This window comes from Vanessa atalanta, chromosome 3 (assembly GCF_905147765.1).
Source record: "Vanessa atalanta chromosome 3, ilVanAtal1.2, whole genome shotgun sequence".
Taxonomy (NCBI): domain Eukaryota; kingdom Metazoa; phylum Arthropoda; class Insecta; order Lepidoptera; family Nymphalidae; genus Vanessa; species Vanessa atalanta.
The window spans coordinates 5061104-5072760 of record NC_061873.1 but is presented as its reverse complement, the minus strand read 5'-3'; the positions used below and the strand labels follow the sequence as shown (position 1 = coordinate 5072760).

At 31.6% G+C, this 11657-nt stretch overlaps 3 protein-coding genes across 4 annotated transcripts; 1 reads left to right on the top strand and 2 right to left on the bottom strand.

Annotated features, from left to right (window-relative positions):
* Window positions 1-222: 222 nt before the first annotated feature.
* Window positions 223-4188, bottom strand: LOC125077273 (angio-associated migratory cell protein). The gene is made up of 4 exons (XM_047689178.1): window positions 3351-4188; window positions 2985-3159; window positions 1273-1389; window positions 223-597 (listed from the first exon to the last, which is right to left on the bottom strand). The coding sequence occupies exons 1-4, from the start codon at window positions 3960-3962 to the stop codon at window positions 281-283; spliced, it is 1221 nt and encodes a 406-aa protein (XP_047545134.1). The 5' UTR covers window positions 3963-4188; the 3' UTR covers window positions 223-280.
* A 564-nt stretch (window positions 4189-4752) lies between these two features.
* On the top strand, window positions 4753-6699 carry LOC125077274 (39S ribosomal protein L10, mitochondrial). Of its 2 annotated transcripts, none has more exons than XM_047689180.1 (3): window positions 4753-4867; window positions 5427-5936; window positions 6378-6699. In XM_047689180.1, exons 1-3 carry the CDS (start codon window positions 4852-4854, stop codon window positions 6611-6613), a joined length of 762 nt encoding a protein of 253 aa, XP_047545136.1. In that variant the 5' UTR covers window positions 4753-4851; the 3' UTR covers window positions 6614-6699. The 2 variants fall into 2 exon arrangements, with proteins under 2 accessions (XP_047545136.1, XP_047545135.1); XM_047689179.1 differs by lacking the exon at window positions 4753-4867 and adding an exon at window positions 5187-5344.
* A 593-nt stretch (window positions 6700-7292) lies between these two features.
* LOC125077184 (iroquois-class homeodomain protein IRX-2) lies at window positions 7293-9607 on the bottom strand. The gene is made up of 4 exons (XM_047689028.1): window positions 9548-9607; window positions 8822-9078; window positions 8469-8628; window positions 7293-8011 (listed from the first exon to the last, which is right to left on the bottom strand). The coding sequence occupies exons 2-4, from the start codon at window positions 8926-8928 to the stop codon at window positions 7454-7456; spliced, it is 825 nt and encodes a 274-aa protein (XP_047544984.1). The 5' UTR covers window positions 8929-9078; window positions 9548-9607; the 3' UTR covers window positions 7293-7453.
* Between the last annotated feature and the right edge of the window lie 2050 nt (window positions 9608-11657).

The following is an 11657-nucleotide window of genomic DNA, read 5'->3' as shown; positions in this document are numbered from 1 at the left end:
TTGGGGTCATTGACTGAGCCACAGAGGTGTACCGTCTGTGGCACGTTTTTGATAATAGTATTCACAGATCAATCACCACTGTCAAGATATATATAGGTAGTCCAGCTTTAATGAGTTTTAAAATATAATACGATAGTTAATATTAAAACAAGTGCATCGAAATTGTGTCCAGAAATTCTAGAAATGGTATATGATAAAGATGAATAAAACATTGTCTTGAATAACATACTCAAATATATTTATTAAAAAATAAATTACAAATGTAAAGTTTTATTGAATGTTAATCGTTTTCTGTTTTAACTGCATACTTGAATATTCTTGCAGTGCCGTCATCTGAGGTGGTCAAAATAAGTTTTTCCTTGGGATTGTAGCTTAAGTCTAGTATTTCAGACCAGTGGCCAGTCAGCGTGAGGCTCCGACTGCCGGATCTTGCATCATAGACGCGCACGGAACCATCGAGGCAGCCAGTAACTAACTGGTCGTCTACCCAAATCATTTTCGTCACGCCTGCAGCCACATCGTCGCTAGACTTAGCACAATGGTGACGAATCATTTGCCGCGCCGTGTCCCATACGGTTACGGAACCATTTAATGTACCTAGAAACGAAAGTTTTACATGTTAACACGTGCTGTAAAGTGCGCGGGAAAATTTAATCGACCTTTACCATTTTTACTTTAATTAAAAAAGCCCACTAGTAGTAGTAGTTTCAAAAATAAAGGCATCGGCATTAAATTTGCAACATATATGTATTTAAAAATTCAAGACACAAAACAACAGCTGCTTCAGTTATTCCAGAAGTTTTTAAAAATATTATGCGCCTTTGCATATTTATATAAGAAAGAAAAAAAAATCATGAATTAAAAAAAAACTGGTTGATTATTTCTTGTGATACGATTAGCATCGCACGTTTGCAGGATAAAATAAAAAAAATATAACATCTATGGGAACGAATGTTGACACAAATTTCATAGCTATACATATAAGTATTTAAGAATGTCCTTTACGTTCATTACTATTATTCCCAACTGGTTCACTTGCAGGAACAAGATTTTTAAAGACATATTATATGTATAGACCATCAGATACGGGTCCAAGGACAAGTTAAACAAGTAAACCGTGCGAAAAAAGTGGTTCCATATTTCTTTCCCACATTTCAAAAGACTTGAGTAATTAATTGAAGTAGCTCGATAAAGAAATTTATCAACTTGAAAACAACTATGAAAAATTATAATTATTATATACAAATGTTTTATAAAACATCAGCAACTTACCTAAAGCGAGGAACTCGAGCTGTGGATCTGGTGAAAAGGCTACGACTTCTAAATCAATTTCCGTTTGCAATTGTCCAACAACTTTACCATTGTTTGATGTAGTCAGGACGATTTTACCTGAAACAAACAATCATACATTATTAAGACTAGTTAAACGTAAGTTAATTAAAGGTTTCGATAAAAATTTGCGTTCAAACCACTTTTTGACGATACTAAATTATATATCATATTATTATAAATTTTAGTGTCTCGAAAAAATGAGTAACGTTTATATCATTGTTTGTATTGTCCATTGTACTATCAGTTAGCTCCTAAGAACAATTAACGTGAAATTCCTAAAGGGAACTAGTAAGATAAGATAATCTATAGCTATGTAGCTATAATAATATAAAGAGATAAGTTTTGTTTGTTCCTCCCGCATTTACATTAAACCTATTAGTCGGCAGATAATAGAAGGTCCTGATTGTATTAAAAAAAAATGACCACTGGAAACCTAAAGATACACGAAAAATATGAAAAATTTAGACCTTTCAAATGTTAACCGAAAAGTCAGATTACCTTTTATTTAATAAATAAGTCAAAGTAAAAATATTGATATTTAAAAATTGTCGCCGTCCATTGTATTGCATATTTGCTTATTGTGTAGCTGCATACTTTTTTTTCATACTTTTATTAAAACATCTCGTAAAATTTTTAAAACTACAGTTTCGAATACGATATTTCAAAAACAATTTTTCTATGGATTTCCAACGATCCAAATTAATATATTAGTTATTTTAATAAAGATTAAAAATTTGTGATTATTAAGCAACAGTTGTCATTATTAATTCCTCAATTTTGAACATAAAAATATGTATATGCTCTTATACAAACTTTTCGTGTCGTGTATTGCACAAAATGTGTGCGTGTGAGAAAAAATATTTGTTTGAAAGCATTAAAAAAAAGTTATCTCACCGTTATAAGCTATATCTTGAAAATATTCAATAAAAAATATGACAAACAACTATAAATGGCTGATTAAGATATTAGAATTCTGGCGACAACGTCTAACGCCGAATATGGAGCTGCAAGGCAAAACAGACAGCTTCTATTCTACTATATACAAATATCATCTAACATAGTCAATGTAATTTAATTCGATGTGTTGGCAGAAATGCTATCCTATGATTGTTATTATTTTGAATTGCCGACTATCAATCAACTGACACTGAATCAAAAATACAAGGACCGACAATCATCTGCGCTTACATAATATTCAAATAAGAGAAATTTTGAATGAAATTTGATTTCATTAATTTCATTCAAAATGAAAATTTAAAACCTTATTTCCCAATTACACACAGGCTGAGGCCGTTGCCAATAATACCTAAGGATAATCTGGCCATGTATGTACATTATATATATCTAGTATATATTATACATAGACCACAACTTGCAGACAATAGTTGCTCTAGATTAAAGGATATAGATAGAATATTTTTAAGCAGTATGGCTTTTAGTGTACCTATTGGGTTGTGTACTATCAAATTATCGATTAATTATTCTTCCAGTATAATTACAGGCACAGTCAAGAGATCTCAAATATGGTGTTCCTGTGGATCGAGGTGCATTGTCAATACAACATTCCTAAATAAAACATGTCATGTTTTTTAAAATTTTTACACAATATTACTTCAGTAAAATCAGACATCATGAATAATAAAACAAAATACCATCAGTTCCTATGGATGCAACAAGACTATTTTCCGGATGAGTATCTATGTCGGTCACACGTATTTGGTGTATTGCTGCAGGCACCTGCTGCAACATTGTGCATGTTTTCAGATCCCAAATTTTAACAGTTCCATCCTCATATCCTGCTGCCAACCGAACTCCATCATGAAACATCTATAAATACAGGTATGGTATTTAAAAATATACATGGTTTTGAGAAACTGTAAATAAGGAATTAGTTCTCAGTGCATTAAATTATATCTTACAAACATTCAACATATGAAGGTGAAGTTTTAATATAGTAGTTTTACTAATTATTACAATGCAACAAGCTTAGATGATAAATAGTATACTTATCATCATACCTTACCACACTCCGTCTTAATATTATGACCTTGCAAGACTTTAGTATCTCCTGATGGTATTTTAAAAATAAATATATCTCCAGTAACAGCACCACATATAAGCACTCGAGCTCCAAAGTGCCACAATCCCCAACTCAGATCATCTGCCTCATATTCAAACACAACAGGCCAGGTTTCTTGTTGACTACCTTCCAAGTTACATTTCCAAACTTTTATTAGTCCACACATATCGACACTGGCTACGAAGGCTCCGTCAAAACTAAACCCGACAAAAATAACAGAATCCTTGTGACCAGTACAGTCCATTACAACATCACCAGTCTCTACAGACCAGACATATGCTTTATCATCTTCACCTCCCGTGATTGCAAGTTTACCACTAGGATGTAGATCACAACAAAAAATCGAACCATTGTGTTTATCGAATACCATAATAGCATGGTCTTCTGGTTTCTCCATTTCCATGTCTTCTTGATAATCTATCCCATCCATGTCTTCATCGTCTAGATTTATTTCTTCCATTTCTTCATAATATATGCCTTCATCATCCACACTCCCAATTTCATCACCATTTATTGAAGAAGGCGGTGTATCTTCTTGCTCTTTCCTCATTTTTGGTTGGGTTACTATTATTTATGTATCGACAGTCTACTTTTTTATTTGTCCTAGTTCCAAATGACCAGAATAAACAAGAGAAGAGAATAAATCAATATAGTTTGATAAAACTTAGAAGATAAAGCAATTTTATTGCAATTATTTTCTGTAGAAAGGTTATAAATGCAGCTTAGAGTAATATTGCACAAATCACATGTTTATGTTATTCTGCCACTGTCAGTGTCAGATTAAAAATTGTCAAAAACGTCAATATGGACTCCCAAAAAGTTGAAATGGAATATGACCCACAGAAGGATTTTATTAATAATATTCAATTTTTACCAACTAATCTCATAATAAGTGATCTTTTTCAACCCGTAATATAAGTAAAATATTTCGCGCTCAAATAGCGTAGATACACGCCAGAAAAGAAAAAATATTCATCATTATATTATGAAATCGGAAGTTTCAGAATTAAAAATAATTCATAATAAAATTTACGAGTTTTGAAACTGAAATTATAATATTAGTCGGTTATTATTTATATAATTTAGGTTAAGGAACAAAATAATGATTGTGTCATTCATTACATTTATATTCAAATTTTTAAAAATAAATATAAGTACCTACATATTTTATTTACAGTAAAATTTGAAGAGAACATTAACGAATTGCAATAAAGCCCACAAAATATTTGAGAGTAATGTCGGATCTTCATATTCATAAATAATGGCAGATATCGAAGCGGTAGCAGAGGTCTCGTCCAAGTCAAAAACATTATTTATTCGAAAATGGCAACAGCCAACAAGTACACTGGTCTTTCCATAGTGGTTATTTTACGAATTTAGGTTCTACTAAACTCTTCTAGAGTAGAGTAGGAGAGTAGAGAACCGTAGAGTTTCTTGAGATGAAAATGAAAAGAGGTGAAAAACATTAATTAAATTTTGGTGATCATTTACTTTTATACCTAATATATATTTACACACACACACACATCAGCCCGCATTCGGCCACTGCTGGACATAGGCCTCTCCAAATGCACGCCACTGTGGTCTTTCTTCGGCAACTCGCATCCAGCTCCTGCCAGCCGTCTTGCGCAAATCGTCACTCCACAGTCCACCGTGCCTGAGGACGTCCTACACTACGTTTGCCGAGACGTTTTTTAATATATATTTACTGAATGAATAAAATGACCTAAACACAGCCGGTTTTTAGTCATAGTTGCAATAATTTGACATTGCTGTCAATTGTCAGTGTCATTTCATTTTTTAAGGTTATAAAAATACAAATATAAGTAAAAAAGATTAGAACAAGTCTTCAATTAATATACATATAATTATTAGTAATTGATATTTTTTAGTATACATAAAACATTTGAAGTATGTCATCTATTAAAAAAGGTACAATTATACTGTGTTTTTATTTCAGGTGATGTTCATTATATTACTTTAATTAATTAATGAATAAAAAAAACTTTTACAGCTTTGTTGCAGAGTCCTGTGCCATTTTTAGTCGCTAAACGATTTCGTGGTAAAATAAATGTACAAAAACCTCGTAAGCCGCATTTTGAAAAGCAACTTTTGCTTGATATATCGAAACCTTTTTATGGTCCACCCAAAAATTCGTTACCTGATATTGAACTGTGTACAAATAAGAGTCCAAGATTTGCCAAAAGGGAAATCGATAATCCGTTTGAAAGAATTTTAGCTAAAGAATGCTTGGATTGGTTTAACACATCTAAGATGGTTGTCTTTTTACACGTTAATTCAATAAGCATGGAAGATAAAACACCGATTTTTGCAGCATTGAAAAAGAATGATATGCATTTAAGAACTTATGGTAAAAAAATTGTCAGCATGGCCACCAAAGGAACTCGTTATGATGTTGTTAATCAATTGTTTACCTCTCATCAAAATGTTATATTTGGTCAACCTGAAAATGCAGCAAAAATGTTTAAAATACTTCGGAAGACTCCTCAATTAGTTGTTATGGGTATGAAATATGTTATTTGTTAGTCTTATTGTATTTTATAGAATACTTTTAATGATTTTAACATTCCTGCCAAGAAATATATGTTAAAACTGCCTATGGCTAGTTAATCTAACCACATTGGTTATCATATAATTTGAAATTTTTGTTATAAGTTACTGATGATATATTTTTGTATGTAAAAAAAAAGTTATTTTTGTATTCTATTGGTTATGTTGAATTCTTCATAATGCATTAATATTTTTAAGTCCGCTACTTAGTACCCAAATTAATAATTAGTACTTGGAATTATAAATGAACATTAACATTATTAAATCAATTTATTTTAAAACAAAACAATTAGACAAAGAGTCATAATTGACAGATGTTGTATCAAATAATTAAAATTGATATTAGTTTTGAAATTATTCATTTTATTTATTTCTTAATATTTGTATTTTACAGGTGGTATTATCCAAGATAAGTTATTATCAAAGAATGATTTGGTGGAATACAGTAAATTGCCTAGCTTGGATGTAGTAAGGAGTCAGCTTTGCTCAGTATTGCAAAGTGCAGGATCATGTCTGGTAGGACAACTCAATCAGAATCAACAGATGCTTGTATCTCATCTCGAGAAACACATAGAAATACAGAATAAGCCCACAGACAATGCAAACACAAGTACAGAGAGTGAATCTTAAAATTATGATAGTAATATTTTACTCTTTGTATGAATTCAACAAAATAAATATAATATAATGTAGTTGATAAAAATAAAATGATTTCGATAGATATTGTGTTTATGTTATGTGTACCTGGAATATGACTGAATGAATAAAAAATATTTTATATATATTCTCCAGATGGAGCGCGCCAAATATGGTAAAGCAACAGTAGTGAATATAAAATTTAAAAAAAAAAAATGATAAAACTGATAGTGCGATTCAGTGCGTCTTTTTGTTAATATGTTAATAATTCATAATAAAAGTGACAGCACTTTTGACGTATTAAGAAAACGCAAACCCAAAAAACATAAAAGCAATTTAAATGCTTTTTATTCAGTATTTTTCTCTTCTACGTCCTATAAATATCAGGTATACAATATCTGTACATACTACCTGTTTCCTTAGGCTTTTTGGGTATATATTAAAATATTTAATTATTTTATACATAATCCACTTACATACCATATTTGATTAGGATCGGGCGTTATTATGGGAAAAACATAAACTTTCGCTTTAATAATAAAGGTAAAAGAATTACAAAGAGTACTACAATACATTTGCAAAATTATGGTGTATTTGGAGCAAAATAAAAGTAATGTTTTAACAACACTTGTATTTTAATTTTAAGTACTTACAATCTTTGGTATGGTTTGACTTAATCTAGTATTTGAGAGATCAGTACCTACGTATCTACTTATTAATAAATGGACATGAAACAAGCTTGAGCAAGATCGTTAATAATAATGGGATCATGGATATACGTTTCACTTACATTTAAAGGAATTTTACAAAATAATATTTTTTTATATATCTCGATCAAGGTGCTGTAATGCGATTGGTTGCAGACGCTAAAGCAGTTAGGGCTACTGCAGCTTCAACTTCGTCTCTACCATGGCGTACGGGATTAACTGCTAATCGTATCTTTCGCCGCCTTCCTTCCGCCCACCAAGAATAATTTGCTTCACTAGGCTGAAACCTAGCTGCACTTTCTAGCCATTTACTTAATAGTACAGGGCTAGTTATTGCTTTGTTATCACAATCAATCTTGTCGCATCGTTCTATTTCATTGGAATTGTTATTAAAACTTTCATATTTCTCGTGCGACGTGGAAGATCCGTCTGTGTCGTCCTGTTTACAAGCCGTTTCTGATTCAGGACTGTTGTCGAACCTTGTTTCGATGACTAGAGTTTCATGTTCGGGACTTGTGAGTTCTGGTTCGCTCCATATGCTGTCATCTGAACAAATGCTGAACTGTTCCACGTTGCCTTGAGCGCGATCATTGTATGTCCGAATTAGATGACCCCATGTAAGTTGATTTCTGTCTGCATTAACATTTTTCAATTTTCTCCGCCAGTTAGCAAACCAATTACAAATCTAAAATGATACATGACATTTAAATGTTTTGGTCGACGTTTAATTTTGTGTTATAATAACGTTAAATGGAAAAATAACACCCATAAGATTTTTAATTAGTTGTTATTATTATTTATTTACGGCTTTCCTAAGACAGCAGTAGACCTAGGTAATCAATTTTGATAATCCTAAGCATTGAGCAAAAAAGAAATATTTGCTACAAGTAAAGTAACTGCATCAGAAACATGATCAGTGATATATTTAAAAACTTAAGGTGGAAACAAAGCTAAATTGTGTTTAACCAGCCAGTGACAAAAATAGTGCCTATTTATGTACAAATAGCAATTCTTGGCATTGCGCCAATTAGGCTGACTATAGGTAGGTACCGATATGTTACTAAAGATTCTAACCAAATAAAAAATATATTATTTTTACAGAACTTCATACCATCTTGTTTCTAAGTTTACTAAACACTTACTTGAATATATGTTAGTCCAGTTTCACGCGACAACTGTTTTTTTTCTTCACGGTTTGGATAAGGATTGTCTCTCCGTCTGACGAGCCAATCTTTCAAATACCGTTTTATTTCTGGAGTAAAAAGCCTCTTCTGTGGCCGCTGTCCTGCTACTAAACATCTCCTGCAAGAGTAATAATAGTTATCGTACCTTGTTTTTTGGTTGTAAAATCCTTGTTCGTGTAAATAAGAAAGGAATATTGGCGTTGATAATTAAGAAATTTCAACAAAAGGACATAAATGTAAGTCATTTCATGAATGACGCACAAAGGCAATTATTTACTTAAGTCTGAAAATAATGACTCATATTCACTAACCGTGTGTACCGTCTGTTTCTTACAGGTCTTAAGGATTTTCCATCTTCTCTAGATGAACTATCCATTTTTTCCACTTTCGCCTCGCTGACTCTTTGAATCAGCGTCATCGGTATGCGTGTGTCGGTGGAGTATCAAAACTGTCACTAAAACTTATATTTTTCTGTAGGTGTGTGGTAGTTGAGCACGTGCGAAGGGCACCACGGCTTGCGACACTCTCGTGTCTCGAAACTTAAACGTTGCGGGGGATGCTTGTTGATCTATTAAAAAATAAGGACATCATGACATAAATAGATTGTCTTTTAAACATGGAATAGAATACTGTCCGATTACTTTGGACGCATGAAGAGCGCATTGTTGGTATTCAATCTATGCGTTGATGTAACCGAAACATGACGGTCACATTCCTACGATCAATTTCAGATGTTATTAGCTCCTAAGAATTGTAAAATTGTGGAAATAGTCATTCATTTATCCAATATTTGAGCTAAGCTATCATACTTATTTTAACAGTTAACAGTTCTTGAAATTGTATTCAGCAATTATCATAAAAAACAAAAAACATGTTAACTATTACGTGTGCTGTCGAGGTCATTGTTCCTTCCCTAAAATGTATTATCTTCATTTGTTTATTTTTATTAACTTTCAATGATTAATAAAGGTTATGAAAATTACTAGATAAAATTTGTTAAGCCTAATAAAAAAAAAATGAAAATAGAAGGTACGTACCTGTTTGCGGGAAAGCTCGTGGACTGTGTGAAAATGGCGGCGGATAAGTGTACGACTACAGCGCCACTGCGCCGGCGCACCGCCGTACTGCAAATTCATGTTATTTCAGGATGTCTCCCGCGATGTCTTTAAACTTGATTGCAAATGCTGTCGCTTTATAAACAACTAAATTTTATAGATGTTTATTTTAATTTATCCATCATGTCAAACAAGTAACACGTTTTTCTCTAAATAAATAAACTGATATTGATGATACATACTTTTTTGTTATTTCTTGCTTTAAATGAATATCGATATGTATTTTATATGAAATTGAAAGTAAATTAATAAAATTAATTTATTTATTTATGGAGTTAGTCAAGTCAAAGGTTACATGCGAACTGTGTAAAATCTCAGGACACTTATTTGCTTTGATTATGAGAGATATCCCATAGCAAAAGATTTCCGATTGGGAACAACGCTGTGCTTTGAACACAGATACCCGTGTAACGAGTGACGAATTGTCACACGGTCTTTCTTATGTTAGGAATTAAGGTAGACTTTAGCGCCAAATTTCTCCTAGTCCACGATAATAGAAGCTCTTGCCACCATCGAAGTTCCTGCTCCTATTGAGTACTTTGGAATTTGTCGTGATGATGAGACCTGACTAGGAACAATCTCTTGATGAACCGATTCTTATTTATTAGAACAGGGACATTGGCCATACTGTCAAAAATATCATAATCACATCGGAAATGAATGCTCTAGCGGGCAAGTGGCGTAATTATTCGTATCTATATAATATAAAATTATATATTTTGGCCATTTGTAGTTGAAGCACATGAATCACAGAGAAAATTACATTTCAATGACAACTTCAACTGTTAACAGGCACTGTGATACAACGTAAAGCTTTACTCGGTTGTGACCGTTTGATTTGATTATTGATTAAGATTCAAAGTGAAAATTATTTTACAAAAATGTAAGACAAATGTATTATCATATGATATGATATCTAGCTAGCATAAAAAAAGTAATCACTGTTAATTTAAATTTCGAGAAAAATTTTGAATAAAATGATATGTGAATACCTACTAGATTAGTCTGCCAAATAAGTCAATTTGACATAGCTAATAATTGTAGTAGACTATAATTGACCATTTCGTGAATTAACAAAGCATAGCTCCGGTTAATTTATAATGTGATATGGAAATAAAATAGAAGATTGTATACTTGTGACTTCAATTACATTGACCCATCTATAATACTGGTGCGATATCAAGGCAAACAGGATAAATGTGCTTATTATAAATTTATGGAATTTTTTGTTTTCGTTTCTATCTACTCGTATATTGTATGGTCTGCATTAATTATTGAAAATTGCCATAAATAACAACATATTCTAATTATATTCGATGTATTACGTAATGAAAATAAACTATATGTTTATTTATTTGTTGTTTGACTGTTGGACGTTTATGAAAAATTATAGATACCTACAGTTTGCAGAAAGAAAAATGAAGATAGAGATTGCAAAATAATAATGAATTATACTTATTAAAATTATACGCACAAAAAGATAAAATAAAATATATTTTTAAAAAGAAAAAGCCCAAGTTATCCCTCGGAAATCTAAATTAAGCCATAGGTATCTTAAATAATACTAAACAAAAAAATGTTTCGTTGTGTGATATACATAATATCATTTGGGGTGAGTAATGTGTTGATATGTTGGTCATACTAGCATTATGTGCTATTTTGTCTTCCAATAAAATTAATTACGAACACATTTTTGTATATAAAATATTTAATTATATAGGTATATTTTTATGTTAATTATGTTTACACAGGATGTATTTAAAAAAAAAATTATGATATTATAAAGTCTAGCGTGTCCGGTTTCTCAAATCGCACTGAAAAACGGCTAGCTTCCTATTTCGAAATCATCTTCCCTTAAATTGCTTTCGGTTATGAACGATGTTCTTAATTTTTTAACTAAAGAAATCACAGTATTCACTTAACATGTAAGTTCTTTCTGAATATAAGATTTTGGTTTAAAATAAAATGTACTACATTAGAGTTATTTTTCAAGAAAAATCTCGGACTCAACTTGTACCCAGGTAGAACACGA